Source organism: Microtus ochrogaster, chromosome 15 (assembly GCF_000317375.1).
Source record: "Microtus ochrogaster isolate Prairie Vole_2 chromosome 15, MicOch1.0, whole genome shotgun sequence".
Classification (NCBI taxonomy): Eukaryota; Metazoa; Chordata; class Mammalia; order Rodentia; family Cricetidae; genus Microtus; species Microtus ochrogaster.
The window spans coordinates 36,285,990-36,306,088 of NC_022017.1; the positions used below are offsets into that span (position 1 = coordinate 36,285,990).

Below are 20,099 nucleotides of genomic sequence, written 5' to 3' on the forward strand. Positions count from 1 at the left end.
TTTATTCTCCATAGGACTGAGCAACTTCACTCACAAAACTCCAGTATTCATCACGTGTCAATGTTTGACATGAATGGTTTAATGAGGGGAAATGATGGAGTCTGAGTGACAAGCTCAGAAAAGACGGAGAAGGAGAAATAGAACTTACATTGTTCTAGGGATTTCTTTCTTTTTTTGATTCATTCATCTTTCCTGTCATGCTGCATTTTCTTTTTAATTAATTAATTAATTAATTTTTACATACCAATCCCAGTTCCTGCTCCCTCCCCTCCTTTCACTCTTCCCTTCCTTCCACCCCATCTCCATCCACTCCTCAGAGAGGTTAAGGCTTCCCCTTAACTAAGTGTCAACTAAGTGTGTTCTATCCCCTTCCTGAGGCAGGACCAAGGCCCCCCCCGGGGAGGCTAAGTAAGGTACCTCTCCCTAGAGAATGGGCTACACAAAGTCAATGCATGCTTTAGCGTTAGATCCTGGTCCTGCTGCTTCAGGCTGCATTTTCAGTCCCATTAAGTTAGATGTCTGGCCAGACATGGCGACACACGTATAGTCCCAAGCACTCAGGAAGGCTGAGGATGGAAGATCTCAAGTTCAAGGCCAGCCTAGAACTACATAGTGAGGCCCTATCTCAGAAAGACAGAAAGAAAAAAAATGAAGGATGAGAGGAAGAAAAGAAAAAAGAAAGTGATGTGGGATTTCCCTCTGTATGCTGTGATTACTATTAGTGAATAAAGAAACTGCTTTGGACCTGTCGCAGGGCAGAACTCAGGTAGGCAGAGAAAATTAGACTGAATGCTGGGAGAAAGAAAGGCAGAGTTAAAGAGAAGCCAGGAACCACCACTGGAGATAGATGCACTGAAACTTTGCTGGTAGGCCCCGACCTTGTAGTGATGCACAGATTAATAGAAATGGATTAAATTAAGATGCAAGAGTTAGCAAATAAAAAGCTAGAGTGTTTTAAATAATATAGTTTCCGTCTGATTATTTCAGGGCTGAATGGCCAGAATGACCAAGCGGCTCTCCCTGAAACAAGAAAGTACTTTTAAAAAGCCAAATGTCACTCACTGAGTTTGACAACGGCAAGACTGGTGTGATGCGCACGATCAACTCTGACCCCTATGAACCTTCTAGAGATTCTCCCACAGCCTCATATTCCTGGACACAAATGCCCAAGGAGAACTTGGAAGAGTCATGCTGCCAAATGCAGCACCTCCCTGGCCTGAGTCCAGAATCACTGCCTGGAGCAGAACAGACAGGTCTTTCACCAGATGGCCTCCCTACCTGTGAGCAAAGCAGCACTGATTAGCTGAAGCTCGGTACCTGGGTCTGCCAGCCGTGGTGCTGTTTAATAGAACGCAGTCCCAGTTCCTGCTCTAACTAAAACACCTGGCTCTCCCATGACAGATTAGACCAGGATATGTATTCTTGGGGCGTTCGCCAAAATGGTGCCACTATTCCAAATACCTTGGCTTGGTGGCATCCCATGAGCCTGTCCAATTCGAGAGTTCTGGTGGCCCGAAGCGATTGTCTGCCAAGGGTGGGGCAGCATATGGAACTCCAAGGAACTGGTAGACCTGCTTCCAAGAAGTGCCCAAATTGACGACCTGGGACACACCCTGAAGCTGGCCAAAGGGGTCAATGCGTACAGAAGGTGTGGCTGCTACATCAGAGCGAAGCAAAGGGATTCCTGGTGGGAAGACAAGGGCAGAAAGGCAGACAAGGACAGTGAGAAATGGTATTCTTGCTAGCTTTCAGCAAGCAAACAATTATCCTTACAGTTTGAGGCAGCTAGAACAATATCAGGGGTCCATTTGTATTCATATTTAAGGATTAGCCAAAATTAGCTTTCAGTGTCAACAACAATAACTGTGAATAGAAATAGTGGAAGATGCTCCGTGCCGTGAGACATGAACCATGTGCAACCCCACATTTATTCATGTTCATGGATCGTCTCCTGCATTTTTCTCCTATGCTCCTGAGGAGAAGGTGCTAACTCACCCAGGCCCACACCACACATCAGACACCCAGGAGCCTAGAAAATGGACACCTGGGTATCAACTGGCCATCTGGAGTAGAACAAACACTTCTTTTAGTCTCTTACTCCTGAGATGGAATATCTGGATCGTTTGTACTGAGAGAATGATAAAGGCATTTCTCCAGTCAGTTCAGCTCAGATTTGGGACAAGGGCATCTACCCTTAGTTGATTTTAACTTCTAGAACACCTTTTCTTCAGTCTTGTAACTGAAAAGTTTACAGTCCTGGGAGACAAGCTTCACTAAGCGATGCTGGATTCAGAGCTCTCCCTTCCCCCCTTGCCCAACCATGCTGTTCACACAAGTCAAGCCTGGCCTGCGCTCCCTGCCTCCTCTGTCAGGCCTTCCCTTCTGGGGTTCATGTCCCAAGTCTTGGTTCATACAGTCATAGCTGGTACTTCTCAAGCCTTCTCACTTCACCAGAGGTCCTCGCAAGCCCTGCTACCACATTTATCAGGTCACTGTTGGCCACTGGGGGATACCCTGTCTTACTTTCTCTCTTCCCCTTCATTTGTTGTTTCAGTGAACTTTACTGGTACCCAAACTCAATGCCTCAATGCCAACGGATCTTGAGATGGTTCCTCGTAAGACTTAGGCCTTTCACAAAGAATACTATAAATGCCATCAAAGAAAGATGTGGTGTGTGTGTGTGTGTGTGTGTGTGTGTGTGTGTGTGTGTGTGTGTTGTGAAATCTCTTCTTGTCCTAAAGTAGACTTGCTCTGCTCTGAGCTTCAGAGGCCCAGTCTGACTCACCGGACTTCCGGTAGATGTAAGCAGCCTCTTCACGGAGCAGCACCCAGCAGCTCTGACTCTGTAGGTTGTGTATGCAGTTCTGTATATCAGGATAGAACACACACCTCACACCCCCAGGCTGGATCTGCAGGGTGGTGACAAGGCAGGCCTGGTGACGGGAACATTCTGGAGAAGAGAAGAGAGGTGGGCCTGAACTCAGAGCTATTACCGCATTCATGAAACATGCACGCATGCACCCATCTATCCACGCACCCATCTAGTCATACACTGTTCCATCCGTATGCCTTACCATTCACGCAATCAATCATTTGTCCTATTTGTTCATCCACTCACCATCCGCCCATCCTTCTATCAAGTCACACAGCCACCAATGCATGTGCTCATCCTTCCATCTGTCCATCCTTATCTGTCCATTATAGAAGAACTCATTATAAATTCTGTGCACTGGGGCTGAGAATAAAACAGTGGTGGTGGGAACCCAACCCTCCATCAAGATGTTTTTCACAAAGTGGTCATGTTTCTTTTTGCTTAATTATCTCATAAATGTACTCTTTTCAATCCCTTGCTCAAAGAGATTTTTGCAGCTTCCTATGGGCTTCTTATGCAACACAACTCTCCAATCTCTTGGCATCCTCTTCAGGTCTGTTTCCTTTGGCCTCCTCTTCTTCTTTCTTAACTTGTGACATGCTCACCACATTCCATCCTGAACTATGACTTTTCCTGACAAGCCACATGCTGTCTGATATAATTTAACCTACTTCATGGCATTCAGTGCTAAGAATTGCTCTGGAAATGGGGTAGCTTCACATGGACTGTCTGAGCTATGTGTATTATATCCTTTATTCAAAGCCCAGTTTCTGAACGACACTGTCCAGGGCTGTGTAGCACACAACTTACCAACTACACATAGCAGTATAGTCTCCATGATAAACATCCAGACACATGGAGAAGGTATTCAGAATATCAGGGTACAAATATCAATGGAACACAGTCACTCTTAGAAAGAGGAAACATTAAAATTGTGTGGCCACCTAGTTACTATTTTAGTATTACCCATGCCTAGAAACACTGAGGAAAATTGCATCTGGAGATAATTGTGCCAACTAGAACACTCTGAAAATTGAATTAAAAACATCTTTTATAATTTTGTGTTTACCCATAGATCTTGGCTTAGTACCAGGAGCCTGTCCAGGGTCGTAAACTTCCTCACCATTGCAGCCCACCTGCTAGCTAAGGGTACCCACCCGGCTCCACGAACCTCTTTCTTCTTACCCTCACAGTAATCCCACTTCTGCCTGCTGATCTTCTTCTATACTTGCTCAATGCCCTCATTGGTTGTCTGGCTGTTGCAAACCCTGACTGTAGACTGTCTAGAGAGGAGTGGGAGGATCCTCTTTGTTAGTTGTTTCCTGTCAGGAGCTCCCAGGCCATCTTGGAATCTCTTGTCTATCTTTGTTTAATATCCAGGGCAGTATTACTTGGCTGAGGCCCTCCTGTACCCTCTCTGAGCGATTCCCTTACCCTGCAGACAGAAGTCCTGGGCCAAAGAGAAGTTCCTGGTGGCTGCGGTGCTGATATGGGCAACATCAAAGTGCTTGATGGATGAATCTATAATCGCCGAAGAGAGGGGCAGGGTCTGCCAGGAGTTCAGAGCAACTGGGAGACAAAGAGGAGATGATTGCATGTGGTTATCATCAGGTGCAGAATGAAGACTGTGGAGACTACCCCCAAAACTACCCCTGGAAGATACAGTTATGGCATCTGTTTTTAAACAGAATGAAAATGAAGAAACTGAAGCCCTGGGACAATGACACGACTGGCCAGTGTGTGGAGACTTCCTTCACAGCTACGAGCCTATGCATGACAATGGTTGTCTCCCAATGACCCCAAGTTCTTCATGTGGCCTGTGGTACAAGGAACAGGGATGAAGAGCTAGTAGCCAAGCATAAGTCATCGGTGTGGACCAACAGGTCTGCTCGAGTCTCTCATTGGCACCAAGACTGTGAGTAAAGATAGGCCAAGAGACAACAGTGATGAGACTGAGCACTGGGATGAGGATGCCTCTCTGAGGAAGGACTGTACCTTTAGGTCAGCATCCAGAAATAACTTTAAAGAGGCCAGAAACTGCCCCACCCTGGTATTGCTGTGTGAGCATCCAATACTGCTGACTCTAGAAAAGCCCATCCCAGTGGGACAGCTCTGAAGACTAGTAGAAAGAATCACGGCCCACTCCCCGTGTCTTTCTTTGCTTCAGAAGATCACAGCAGTTTATTGTTCTTACAAATATTTGTGAGTGTGGACCTTGGGCTGGCAAAGCACACTGATGGTCTAAAGTATCGCATTTTATGTATGTCTGCTCTATCAAATTTGGTCTTCCAGTACTCCAAGTGTGGCAAGGGGTAGGAATCCTCACAAACGTGATATAAAGGAAAACCAATTAATCAATAACAAGCTGGTCAGTGGCCAAAGTCATATCAGAGTAAGGCTTCTGAGGTCACTGTCTCAAGGTCCCTTTCCAGAACACTGTTTTTAGGTGTGTGTGTGGGGGGGGGGTGCTTTGTCAGCACAGTACCGCAAGCTATATGGGGAGCCTGTAATTTCTATCTCCAACCCATCTTTAACACTGCTGCTGCTGGGTGAGATGCCACTAAAGTTAGCCTGGTAAATAAAACTACTAGACAGCCTTGCCCCCAGCCTTCACTGGGGCCCTTCTGTAATAAGATTCACCAGACTGAACACTTTAAATAGCAACAGTAGATTCTGCTAGTTCTGTGCACTTAAAGTTTGGGATGTAGGTATCAATGAGGCTGGGGTTTTTTGGTCTCTCTTCATGGCTCATGGCTTACTGTGGTGTGGGAGGTTCTTCTAGATATGTGTTGCTTTTATTGGTTAATGAATAAAGAAACTTAACAGAATAGAGAAAGGCGGGGGAAACTAAACTGAATTCTGGGAGAAAGAAGGCAGAGTCAGCGAGAAGCCATGTAGCTCCGCCAGAGACAGACGCCGAAATTTTACCCAGTAAACCACAGCCTTGTGGTGATACACAGATTAATGGAGATCGGTTAATTTAAGATATGAGTTAGCCAGAAATACGCTTAAGCTATTGACCAAACAGTATTGCAAATAACATGGTTTCTGTGTGATTATATCAGAGCTGAGCAGCTAGGAACAAACAAGCAGTCTCTTACTACATTACTGATTTCTTGTCGTATGATTTCTTGTTACATGGCAGAACAGAGAACAAGAAAGCTTTCTCCTATCTTTTGTGGAAAAGTACTAATGCCACCAGGAGGGCCCCACTGTCCAATTTGCCATCTCCTGTGCTCTACGTCCTAATACCATCCTTGAGACAGAGGAGTCAGGACTTGGGTCTGTCTGTACTTGGCTCTAGCCAGGCAGGCTCCTCTGGGCTCTCATTTTCTTAAGGCTGCTCTGCATGCTGCTGTCTTCACAGACAACTCAAACGGCATCTTTGTGATGTGGTCACTCTTAGATGTTCTTAGATGGCAAGCAGCTGAAATTTCAGAGAAGAGTGATCATGGGTTTCAGGACCACAGAGGCCAATTATAGTTCAAAGATGGAAACTTTGACCATAGCCCATGTTTAGACTGCTGTCTCTGTAATTAAAGAGTAAATGTCATCTCCAAATGAGAGCCAGCTCCTGTGTCATTCCCTAGGGTCTGAAGCCAAGTCCCTGTTGATGTCCCTACCCATCCCCATGCAAACCTACATGATGTCTCCTGAATGAGCCTTTGTTGTTTAGGGATGTTAGCGTCCAAACCTCATAGACTTCCTATAGTCTTACTGAGAAAAAAGCTTTTGAGGACACAGAAGCATGCTGAAGCAGGAAGGCTGGAGATCCTGGGGGCTTTTTATGTCAATTTACTATCAGCCAGAAATTCACAACATCATTGCACTATCACTTGTTCAAGATGTCAGAGTTTAATAATACATCATTTTCTGAACCCATTGGCATGAACAACACTATCTTAACCGATCAGGGAGTGGCACTGGTTTTGATGGAGCCTTATCTTCACAGGCTGTATCTAGGGTCTACTAGAGATGACCTCCCTTCCAGGTTGATGATATGGCAACCTTTAGGGGCTTGTCTAATGGGGAGAGGTTCATGTGAACCTCATGATGCCTGTTGATTCCTCTGCATTTGTTTATTTTCTTTCTTTTTTAAAAGCACATATATGATAATTATGACACCAGAGTCATTTGTGATAAAATAGACCTTCCCATAAAGTTGCATTATACACTCAGGCAATCTATCTATCTATCTATCTATCTATCTATCTATCTATCTATCTATCTATCTCTATATACTATCTATCTATATACTATCTATCCATCTCTTTCTATATATGTATATTTGTATACACACACATTGTGCATTAATCACTGTTGTGGTGGGTACCACTTCTTTGTCAAATATTGCTTGTAGAATGATGAATTTATTCTCACACAACTTTAACCGAAGACATCTTATTTCACATTTTACCATCTGTTTGTAGCAGTCTTTTTACATTATTTTGATTTCTGAAAAAAAAAACACTTTCAGTTATTTATTCAGATTAAATTTGAAAACTCCCTGTCAAGTAAGTTTCAAGCATGCTCCTTTGGTGATCATATGTAATGATCTTAAAATTCTACCATCATCTCGTAGTTTGGATGTTATGAATTAATACATGATGCTACCAAAAGCAGAACATATTTCTTTCTCTATTTTAAAAATGGCCACTGTTGTCATAAGGGAAGATGTCTTTGTGTTCCTACCCTAGCTCCAGTCAGGCCAGAAGACAGTGGGAACAAGAGATCATAGGCTGAAATAGCAAGCAGAAACCAGCCCTTCCTCATCCATGCTAGTTTCCTCAGGTACCTTTGTCATAGTGATGGATAGCTGACCAGCTCAAGCCTCCTTCTAGTCCCCATATACAGTACCTTGTAGCAAAAGGGATAACCTGAAAAAATAGGCTAGTAAGTCCCCAAATGAGGCCCCTTCCTTATATTACCTTAACGCCTTTTTTTTGTTTGTTTGTTTGTTTTGTCCAATCTACCTTCTAGCCTGCCTGGGGAATGTCCCTCAGAGACCCTAGGTGGGCCTCTTTGCTGCCAGTCTTGGCTGGCTGTGGTCACTCTCATGCTGTGGATAAACTCAGTTGGCTACAAATCTAAATCTAACTACAGCACTCCACCCCAGGCATCCTTCAGGAATGTGACAGTCTATGACTGGCAGGGAGGGTCCCCTGAGGTTTGCAGCTGCATGAGTCTCTTCCAAACCCACATTCTGGGCTTGGGCATCCATACTTGCCTACTCCGCACAAGTCATAGGAACAGGAACAAAATGAAGCTGATAGAGTTTCTCTAATCTACACCAATCCTCCTGACAGTGGGAGGTGCTAAGGTCTGGGAGGAAAGGACACAGGGCATCCGAAGGTTACAGAGGCTCCAATCCAGGTCACATGGCAGAGCTTGGCATAGCCAGCCTAAAATTGTGCTCTTCTGGCTCTGTCTCACTGTGATCTGGATCTTCCTCCGTGAGCTGGTGACAAGCAGATCAGCCCTCACTACAATCCAGCAACCTCAGCTTGACAGAAGCCTTACCCACAATCAGGGTTCCAGCCTGCTATTGCCACACATAAAGACAGGCTTGCCCAAGGCCAGTCAGCATTTAGGTGGAAGTCTATATATGCATCTAGATATCAAACAGCAGTATGCCCCTCTACAAACCACAGAGCCCTTGAAGAGATGGGGCAGAGGGGAGAGCAGAGGCTGGGAGGGAGGATAGAGCAAGCTGTGTCTGCCTGAGCTGCTCCACGACTGTAGGCCCGAGAGGCCCGCCATCAAAGCCCTGGCAACCCAGGCGTGTGAAACACTCATGTGCCTTTCTAAAGTCTCTTTTGATTATTACTTGGCAATTAGAGCCATGTATGTTGATGGATCATGTGACATTAGGACACATGTGTAGAATGTCGAAGAAGAAGGTTCTGGGAAGCTACTCTGCAGTGTGGTGAGATTCACATTGTGAAAGAAAAAAGAATGTCTTGTGGTCGTCATCATCCCTATTATCGCCATCATCAATAGCATCCTTCTCAGTACTATTATTTCTTGATACAGCTTCTTACTATGTAGTCTAGGCTCACGTAGAAACTCTTGATCTTTCTTCCTCAGCCTGTCAGGTACTTGGATTACAGGCATGTGCCACCACCATGCCTCGTGTAAGAGAGTAAATTTCAAACATTCTCCTCAAAAGCTGTTAAAAAGAGAATGAGGTCATGAATATGCTAATTGGGTTGATTTACTCATTCCTTGTGTCTTTTCTTGCTAATGTCGACTGTGTTTTTAAAGCAAGACTAGAATACATTTGAAGATGTTCATTATGTCCAGGCAGAGAACCAGTTTAAACTACCCTAGCTTCCTCATTCCAGATCAGCTCCAGGGGAAAGGTTGCATTCCAGAGCATTTTCTTTTTTTTTTTTTCTTTTCTTTTTTTGGATTTTTCGAGACAGGGTTTCTCTGTGGCTTTGGAGCCTGTCCTGGAACTAGCTCTGTAGACCAGGCTGGTCTCGAACTCACAGAGATCCGCCTACCTCTGCTTCCCAGGTGCTGGGATTAAAGGCGTGCGCCACCATCGCCCGGCAGTTTGGAGCATTTTCAAGGGTTAAAATTCTCCCAAAAGAAGGTTGCTAAGGTGCTGTGTCAACACAGAGGAAGGAGGGCTGAGCTGGCCAGCCAGGAGAGCTGAACTGATTTCTGCCTGAACCCTCACCTTTCTCGTGTGAACTCTGGAAAAACGACCTTATAGGATTTTTGCCTAATATTTAAAAAGAGGTGACATGGATGCTGGATGCTCCTCTGAGTGCCCGAAAACTCACAAGCCATTTTGTTTTTTCAACTAAGAGGTTGCAGCTACAGATAGCAGGGTGGCCCTTGTCTACTCTGAGGGCTTAGAGTGTGCAGGGTCTTCACTAGTGCTCTAGTGAAGAACTAGGGAGTCCTTTAGCTGCTCAACCTTTCTCTGAGGAGCTATAAGGCAGGCTGAGGTGTGCACCCTACACTCCTTGGGCTGCCGGAGGCAAATGGCAAAGGCTTTGTAATTTTGTACTTTTCAATATTCTGATCTCACCACTGTGACCCAGGCTGACCCACACCCACTTCACCCTCCCCACCCCTACCCCCAGAAGTCAGAGCCACAGGAAATTGGTTTAGCAGCCAGCTTAGCAGTCAGGCCAAAGCTTCCTGGCAGCCACAGTCTTCCAGGCCCGATTATCTGTTCTTTGTGGAACGGAACAGACAATGCTGCCTTTGAAGTTCTGATGAGCCCCATGGTCCCCAAAGGGAAGGAAGAGTTCAGCACTGCTCAATTTCAACCAGTCATACAGCGCCAGCAGCCACTGCTCAGTCTCAGACACTTGGTTCTCATATGTGACCTTCTCTCAATGAGAACCACGTCATGGGTGTGCTATATGGTTTCCCCATTTAATATCATGAAAACCCAGATGTTCCTTTAATTACAGGAAGAGGGGAAGAAAGCACCGTCCTATTGTGTGGTCACTGTGACCAGAGAGATCGGCTGGCTGATCGCGTCCCCACAGAGAAATGCCTCCCATTTTCTGCAGGCACTCCTGGCTGCTTTACCATTGATAACAGTAGACAATTCCCAGCCATCCCCACTACCCTTCATTCCCCAGATACTGAGTACCCAATTGTCATCTTCCCGCAGGCTCACCCGACTCCTGCCCATTTCTACGGTATCTACCCCTTCATACTGACACCTTATACTTTTATAAGGACAGATTTCTTCATTGGAAAAACTCCATCTTTACTCCTTATGACTTTACTTGGGATCTGGGTTTCGGGTGAGCCCCATTTTCCATGATTTATCACAGGCAGTCCATGATTGGAGTGTCAACATTGAACAGAAAGCTAAGAAACACAACAGAGTAATGAAGACAAGAGATGAGACTACTGTAGGGACCTAGAGTCAAGGGGTCACCTCTGTCAACCTGTTCCAGGAACACCATCAAAGTAAATCTCTTCTAACTATAGGACAAGCCAGATGGTATGGGCTTATAGCCCAGCCCTAGGTTAGATTAGTAACCCATTAGATCCTCGGTTTCCTCGTTTGAAAAATAAACCACGTTATTATCTGTTTTCCTAGTGCTGATCAAATGATTTGCAAATACTTGATATTTCATTTTTTCCCCAGATTAGAAAGTTCAGAACAATGAGGCTCTCACACGTGCACTGTGCATGCGTGTGAGCACATGCATGTGTTCGCACACACATCCATACATAGTCACTTTTCTGAATCAGAATCAAACAGTGGTAAGCCAAAGCACTGAAGGTAGAATTGAACCCTGCCTCTAGTCCACATCAAAGGGCTAATCCCAAACTCTGCATTCCAACAGGGAACTCTTAGCACAGACGGACTCTGCTCTGCTTTTAAGTCTGACTCAGTGAAGGCACATTTAAAATTACTGGGACATCAGCGTTTTTTTTGGATGCATCTTCTTGGGGCTATGAACTACATGGAAGAAGATAGTATTCCATTCTCCACTGTTTTCAGAGAGAGAGAGAGAGAGAGAGAGAGAGAGAAGAGAGAGAGAGAGAGAGAAAGATCAAGTCTCAATAAAACAAAAGTTAAATACAGACAGAGCAAGCATTATAAACCTTTTCCAGCAATGTTATGGTTTGATTTGTATATCTGTAACTGTATTTGACATTTATATACCAAGCATGGTTTTTATATAAATTAACTATTTTTAATATACTATTTTAGGATGATGAGTATGTGATGTGAAAAAAAAAAACAGCCAATTAATTCACATCCAAAAGGATGTAACTAGGAATTTTGAGGGCAATTAGCCAATGTGATCCGAGTCTTAAAATATCACTTTCTCTGGCATAAAATTTCTCCTTGGAGAATTAATTAGCTCAGGAAACAGTTTAGCTGTCATAAGAGGCTCAGGGTATTCATTCTTCCTCAAACTCTCATGACAATGAAGACTCATAAAATCCAAATATTCCAAACGAGAGAAACATTGGTAGACTTGGGGATAACAGGAAAATCCCACTGTCGACACAGTGCTGTCTTTAACTGTTTGCCCACCACTGGAGTGTGACTGTCATGTAGGACACGAGAGGAAAGAGTAAGCAGATGACCACACAGAAGCCTACATGATGATGCATGCTTTAGAGAGCTCGGCAGCAGTGTGGAAATAGACACACACAATGCCACAATGGTTAAAAACCAGTGAGGTTTTGCAACCTTACAGTAGAGTTAATAGCAGTAGGGCAGGACAAATAGAGCCGCGTAAGACTGGACCCTGCTAGCCAGTGTGTCAGCTAGTTGTTGCTAGGTGGGAGGGGTTTTCTTTTAAAATGGACAAACTAGGCAGTAATGGGATCTATGTGTAACTGAGAAACACAGAGACAAAGGTAACAACAAAGAGTCACAAGAGTTCAAAGTGGTGGCTTCTGGCATGGGAAAGGCAGGGAGAATAGAGGTCATATACATTGTGTGTGTGTGTGTGTGTGTGTGTGTGTGTGTGTGTGTGTGTGTGTGTGCATGCGCGCGCGTGCGTGCGCATGCATACATGCATGTGGACCTTAAACAACAAATCTTTTGGGTACTTTGACTACTCCTAAACCACAAATCTTTTGGGCACTTTGACTACCCCAACCATATTTATATACTACCCCAATACAATTCAAGATAAATTTGGTTCAGACATATATCTGCAGTGAGGACTTGGGTGTCATCAGATCTCTCTAAGCTATACCTCTACCATCTATGACTGCCAATAATGACACCCACCTCGTGGTACTTCAGGGAACTGGAAACTGATTATGTGTGTAGCAGTGATCCAATAGAGGATCCAATAGAGAAAATGACTATACGTGTATGCTGTGTGATTTTCAAAGTCATCTGCTTTGACTGTGAGAAGCAGGCTCGTGACACAGGCTGACATTTTTATGTTTTGGTGTAGCCTTGGTGTCAAATAACCCCTTCCTAGATGACCTATGGTCTATCTCCCCAGTTAGAGACATAATGACGGCTATCTCAAACTTCTTAAGCATCATGTCATAGGACAGAAATCAAAGGTCGGTGGCACCTGGAACCTAGTATGTGCACCTCATTTCCTAGTAGGAAGAAGTGGAAGGAAGCACAGTGCAGAAGACTTAACCAATACTGGCCAGACCCCTTGACCTTACCCCAGAGCACAGGGCAGTCGCAGCCCCCACAGTCCTGAGTTCCTGGGCTTTCCCTCAGCCACGTGGAGCATGTTGCAGTAGAACAGAAGGGTGGGCTGCCTCAGTCTTGATTGAACTCTTGGCTATGGGACTAGCTTCAGTGTTTACTGTACTCTGTCCAGTGACTGAAAGCTCCAGATGACTTGCCCCAATAAACAACTGGCTTTTCACTTTGGAACCACAACACCCATTCTCCTGACTTTGCGTGGGACTCTGTGAGTCTAATCTGTACATCTGTACCTGGGAGGGTGACACATTACTAGACAGGACGAGGAAAATACCAGGTGTAAGCCCCATCTGATTCCATGAGCTGTTATGCATGCACTACTGTCATTTATGTCCTTGGAAAGGGCACATGGCTGGAATCCAGCCTATTTAAATGTGTTTTTCCCACAGAAAGAGTCTAATATTCACGAATATAACAGTGTCCCATCTTATAAAGATAGGCCACTGCACAAAGGAAAAGAGAAAGAAGATGATATTTCTCCCAAGAATGGTCACCTAGACAATGAACTTACCCTTCTCCTCGGTGAGGGATGGCAGGGCAGCAGAAGGGCAGAAGCTGGGAGTGCCACTCTGCACAGCTAGAATGAAGCAGAGGCAGTGTTACAGCCATGGAGACAACAGGAAAGGTCCAGGGCGGTGATGGAAACCGAAGGTCTGTGCAGGTCAGAAGGAGTTGGGGGAGGGGCTCTACATTGACTTCCTCTCTCACGACCCTGGCTCAGGAAGGCTTTACCCAAAATCATGCTACAGTTCCCACCACACAAGGTAAATAGGCCGTAGTAGACTTCAATACTGCCTTACAGCTTCCATCTAGGAGTAGCATCATCCACTGACATGTCATTGCCATTGACCACACTGCAAATGCCTGCCACTGTTTCCCTGAATCTGACAATGTGGGCAAAGCACCCCATGCCTCAGCTTCTACATCTGTGCTATGGAGGTCACACTACCAGTATACTGCTAAGGGGATTGTGGGACTACAGAGGTGACCTAATGTGTAATATTCGCCACAGAACAAGGTACAAAAGTTCAGTCAAGAGCAGTGATAAGTAGCAAGTTACATGGATGGGGATACCTGAATGCTGGGGAAAGACAGGCCTGGGTTTGAACATAACATATCACAGAGAAGCAGGGCAAAGGGACAGGTCATCTACTTTTGGCGTTTGTATAGTGAAATTGACCCAAGAAGCCAGTGAGAAACACGAACCCTCTAGGTGACACAGAAATGCTAATTAGCCTCCCTTCCTCTCCCTTCACTGAACAAATCCAAATCTTCAAAGCCTCCTCATTCTTTCTCCTTCTAACGACTTAAACAGAATGAAGCTCAGAACCCCTCTCCCTCACTGGGAGCGATAGGAATCCATGATTATCTCCTGAGAGCAGTGACTCCAGGGCCAGAGGTTCCAGAGTGAGATTACTGTGACTTTCACTACAGTTGTATGATCTGGAGAATTCCCTTATAGGTTCTGTGCTCAGAAGTCAATAGCGTCCTATCTCAGGGTTGTGAGGTTTATAGGGGTTAAAATTACAGCCAGGGAAATACAGTAAGCAGTCAACAAACTTGGGCACGGTCCATTCAGAATATTTTCCCCTCATAATGACACACTCATGTCATTGTCTCTTGTGCCTTGGGTCAGAGTCTATGTCTATGCTGGTTCCAGAAGTCCTGGATGGCTCCCCCAATATTTCCATCTCCCATCTTCTTCCCTTTTGTTGGGTGTGCAAAATGCCAGGCTGTGACTCGAATGTTCCCTCCAAAACTCTTGTGGAAGTTGATTTGCCTCTACAACAACCAATAGGCGGGGTTTTGAGTGGCGGTTAGGTCTGTGGGGCTCCCACCTTCACAAATAGACAAATGCCTTGGTGGGGGTGAGGCCTGGGGAGGTGTGTATTAACCTCGAGATGATCCTATGAGCAGTCCTTTTTGTCAAAGATGGTGTCTCCAGTGTACTCTCCTGTCCTCACCTTGTTTGTCACCATACATTGCCTCTACCCTGTAAAAATGCCAGAAGACCATCTCCAGATGCCAGCACCTTGGTATTGATTGGTCTTCCAGAACTGTGAGAGGCATTTCCTTGTATATTGCCCTGTCTGTGGTGTTCTGTGATAACCATACAAACCAAGCTAAGACCCACAGCATCTCAAGGTTCCAGAACCTTCAGTCCTAAGCCTCTTCTCTTCCTTGGTTCCAATTGCCCAAGAGCCACTTCTTGCCATCATTTCCAGATATCAATTGCCAAACTTTAATTGACTTTAAAAACCACCTCAAGACTAGATAACAACAGGTAACACTGTGCTGAGCCCCACTTCCCAAGGGCCCAACTCTAAGGCCCAATTGTACGTCTGAGACTTGACATTTCCAATAGGTTCCCAGATGCCAACCTCTGAGCTGAGGCTCTGCTCCCACATACTGAAAGCATCGTACAGAATGGCTGCAATTGCAAACAACTTCCCTCTGCACTCCTCTGTACCTGGTCATCAGCCAGATTCCAGTCAGTAACCCTGCTCTGTTGTCCCTGGTCTACTAAATGCCTTCTTTTCCCAGAAGATGCTCAGAATAGGGAATCTGAGAGTACAGTCGTTAAGTAACAGCCTGGTGTATGCTGAGGGTGTTTGTTTATTCAAATGTGTGTTCCATTTTATCTGGGCAGTCTGTTCTAGAAATCCACAGAAAGTTCTGTTTGGATGTGTGAGCTTCTTTTGGAAACTTAGAGACAACAGAAATATCTGAACTGAGGACAGGGGATGGAGACAAAGCTCCCAGCAGCCACTTATGCATACTGCTTCCTAGATCTGCCTGCAGCAACAATCTAGCGGCATAACAGGCCATGGATAGCTTGAATATTGATCTCAAGCAGCACAGCAAGCATTCATAACACTGGCATGTAGTAAGATCTGTACATCAGGTCTTTATTCTACTTTCTAGCAGAGAGCTCCTCGGGCCTTTGACATTTCCTGCAGGACAGGAGAACTAAAGAGTATTTTATCTTGCTATCTTCTTCCTAGGATCTGGATCTTGGGACTAAGGATGACAAGCTTCAATGCATCAGTAATTGTGCTTGTAACTGGGGTCCACCATAGCTTCCAGATAGGACTTATTTGCCACGAAGACTAAGCATGTTTAAAGGGTTTAAGCCAATGGTAGGAACACATAGTGTGTGGTAAGTGTGAGAGCTTTGGTGTGATGGGAGTAAGGATGAAGGATACAGTGACTGCTTTGGAAGTAGCGCCATCTGTGTGGGTCCCAAGAGTCGCCCATCTCTTCCTAATGTCTCTTTTGTGCCTACAACTTCACCAGGTTTTGAGGGCCCTTGCCTATCAGAAGAGAGGACCCAGAGTTGTGACATTTCAAGAAGACACATTTGACTCTGTGAGAAAAGCCAATTGCTGCCCCACAAGCTCCCATGTGATGCAGTGACATTGTCTTCTCCAAAATGCAAGGGGTACCAGAGCCTGTTCCCACCTATGCAGGGAGTCCTGGGCTCATGATACTGTGAACCCGAGAGGTCCCTGTGTCTTGATCCTCTGGACACCAAAACTGTTTCCGTTCTGGGCGCCCTGCTGCTGGGGAGGACTAAAGACAAAACTTATTTTTCATTCACAAAGTTGGCCAGGACATCTGCCAACTTATAGATGTGCTAAGATACACCGAACTTTGCATGAACTCAAGGACAGCAGTATCAGGAAGCTGCTCCCACAGGATCATAGACTCCCACGGGATCTATGAAGATCCCCTTTGATACTTCTATGTTCTTGGTGTGTAACTCGTTTTCCCCGGCACTGAAGGACTCAGTTTTGTTCTGTCCTCTGTGAGTACAGCTAAGGTGAAAAGCAATGGCTAGTGGATCACCCTCTTTGCTGGGGCTGTGAGGTGTGTGAGGTGAGAATACGCTTCCCTTGTCTCTACCCTCTGCTTCTCTGCCTCCTACTCTTTATCTCAGACTCACTCTTTCCTAAAGTCTTTTTGGAGTGATCCCTGCAAAAGAGCAGTCTTCCCTTCCCATCTAAACTCTGCTACACACACGGCTTCAGCCAGAGGACTCAGCGCAGCAACACCTGTCACATTGCTGTGCTATGATGTGATCTGATCAGAGAAAACATTTCCTCCACGAGGGACAGGAAAGGAACTCTCCTCACAGAAAGAACACTGATGCTGTATGCAAGCTCAGTCATGTCTACAGATGGCCAGTGCTTAGGAAGGGCCACCTTCCTTCTTCATTGCAGCAAGGCCAAAGTCTCCTACAGCTTCTGTCCGTCAGAGTCCTCAGTGAACATTTTGCCTCTTGTGCAAGGACTGACCAAGAGGAGGTGGTTTGGATCACACCTACCCTTCAGGGCTTTGGCTCAGTGCTGCTGCTGTTTGTGGTGCTTTCTCCAGCCCTGGACAGATCCTTCTCGGCTATTGTAGGGCATCCGTTGATCCAAAGACGAGGACTGGAGGAGCATGCCTGTGGTGTCTGCATGTGCAGGGAAACTGCACAGCATGCTTGTGTGTTTGTGTCTACTCAAGAAAGTGGAACTCCATGGAAAATGAGTTTGTAGACACACACAGAGAGAGACTACATTTCAGAAAATATAGTATGAGTCAAAAGATGGTTTGGAGCTGGCCAGTATAGTTGACTGGAAGGAGGACATTTTTCAGTAAGGCTTTTTTCCCTGTCTAGATCTTGGGAAGCAATGACACTATGGTCTGAAGACTTCTTCATATCTTTCTGAAGAAAATCACTTAAGGACAAAGTCATTGTCTATCCTGAGAGCTACACTGTGTCCTGTCAGAGTGTCCGCTGACAGCCAGCCATCTTCTCTTTGTCCTAAAACACATAAGGGGCCTCACACCAGAACATCCACAGCCATGTATGCAACCAAGGTGATTTGTACCAGAGTCACAGATGGAAGATATGAGGCTGATGCCATTAGAATAACTTTTCTTTCTTCTCAGTTGCATCCAAACAATGAGAGCAACTGTTTAGCTTAGCTTGCCTGTGTGGATATCTCTGTGCCAATGGATCCAGAAGACATGGGGAGGTGACCCTTGAAGCCAGAAGGAGGACCCATTTAATTTCTACAACAGACATCTGTGGCTCCCAGGAGAACCCATGTCTTATTTGCCAATATTTTGTACAATCAGACTTCCTCTAAGCTGTTCCTGCTGTGCTACAATTGCTCACACATGTTCACGCTGACCTCTGTAGGCTGTACCTATGAAAAGCGGCAACGTTCTGTTCTTCTCCCGTTCCTCAATGACCAGCGCAGCACACCAGTACAAATACCCAGTGAAGCTCTGGAGGCTCCAGCTCTAGGGTGGGAATTCCAGCAACAGGGATTTACCTCCTCGGCAACTGTAGCTCCCTTTAAGACTGGGAGCCCCTGGAGGCCAGGAAACCAGAACCATATACACTCTGCCACATAACACAGGAAATCAGAGGTAAAGGAAATTGGGTCCCAGGCCTGTCAGCTACCTGCTGTGTCCCCTTGGTCTCCCTGAACCTCTTGTTTCTTCTCTGAGGGGAATGAGGATATCATGAGAAAGTGCCGGCCTCCAGCATCAGATCCTAATGAACAGAGGCCAGGCTGTCACACTAGAGCACTCCTGACAGCACTATTTTCAGTTGAGTGACAGTTCTGATATAAATTTTCATCCTCTGCCATGTGGCTTCTGGTTAGGACTCCTGAGTCCCTACCCAGAGCCACAGAGTGTGTGTTGGAAGACACTAACACTCCAGGCAGTCGGATGAAAAGGAACAGAGCATCTGGGACCTGTTGGAACCAGGAGTACCTCAGGTTCTTGTCCTTGCCAGCCCCTGTCAAGATGTTGAAACAGCTTGGACTGACTTCCATCACATTCTGAACAAATGAATTACCGCTTAAGCTGCTTTCTGTCCAACTCTTCCACAGTCAAATGAAAATGGAACGTGGCATTTTCCAGATGTTGGCGGGGTAAAAAGGTGGGAGGATAGGCAAAGAGGAGGTCCTGAGGTGAGCATGCCTCTGGAGCAGCGTAAGACTTGCAGCTGTCCATGGGGTCTTTCAGAACTAATGTATTAGGCAAGCATGCCCTTTTCATCCCTGGCCCTCAAGATCAAGCCTAGAGACGTCTCTGGAAAAATGTCCCTTGGCATATAAACCCACAGAGGCAATTTCATTATACAACTCCCATTTTTCCCAAAAAAACAATTCAAGCTGTTGAAAGAAAAATCCAACAGGACAACCTCAAATCAAGACCTAGGATGCAGAAGATAGCATGAGCAGGAAGATGCCTTCCAACCTGGAAATAATTATGTCCATACTAGTTGCTGGGAAGCTGAAGAACATATAGGTGTATGAGTAAGACCAAAGGCATCTTTGCTCTGGAAACCAAACTATGTGTCCTTTAGCTCCAACATGGCCTACACTAGAAAGGCCACTCTAGAAGCAGCTGATCTGCTATCGTGTTAGCCTGTTTCAGATCGTGGATCAATCGCTTATAAGTTATTAGAATTGTGGAAACCCAGCCAGGAAAGGTGTCTGGAGATTTTAATAACCCACTCACTAGGTAGTCTGCCAGGAATTATTGAAAACGAGACAGGGAAGCTGGGGCCAATCAGACCTGGGATTTCAACTTGGTTGGTTCTCAATAGCCATGTAACTGGGCCAGCATCTTCCACTGTCGGCCTCATTTGTTGCATAAGAAAATGGAGGAAGTGATGTCCACTCCACTAAATTCCTATGAGGTGAAATAGCAGGGCTCACACAGACCTAGCATGTGTCTGACACACAGCAGGCACAGGAAAAATGCCAGTTTTCCAAACTCGCTTCCCAAACTAGGTAGAAAAATGGTGGGTTATGGTGGGAAGAATGTGGAGAGCAAAGTTCCATTTCTCTAAGCCTCCTGTCACACCAGTTATTGCATAACTCTAGTTTCTAGGGAAGTGTCAACAATGGCCAGCACTGTCCAGATTCGCTCACAACTGGAAGTGAGCTACCCATGGGACAGGCTGGGGACATTGATCCCCTTCTCGGGCTCTCTGTTTCTCTCTGAAACAATCCTTTCATCTCTGAGACATCTTCA

The 20,099-nt window shown here is 45.5% G+C and overlaps 1 protein-coding gene across 2 annotated transcripts in view; it reads right to left on the minus strand.

The window, feature by feature from the left end:
- The window catches only part of Tg (thyroglobulin), a 171,522-nt gene that overhangs the window by 79,857 nt on the left and 71,566 nt on the right, over nucleotides 1–20,099 (minus strand). For both annotated transcript variants that reach the window (XM_005354537.2, XM_005354538.1), the window contains exons 35-38: nucleotides 13,564–13,629; nucleotides 4,307–4,441; nucleotides 2,786–2,950; nucleotides 1,462–1,684 (exon numbers count right to left, since the gene is read on the minus strand). In XM_005354537.2, the coding sequence (XP_005354594.1) occupies nucleotides 1,462–1,684; nucleotides 2,786–2,950; nucleotides 4,307–4,441; nucleotides 13,564–13,629 (589 nt within the window). The remainder of the gene's footprint in view (nucleotides 1–1,461; nucleotides 1,685–2,785; nucleotides 2,951–4,306; nucleotides 4,442–13,563; nucleotides 13,630–20,099) is intronic.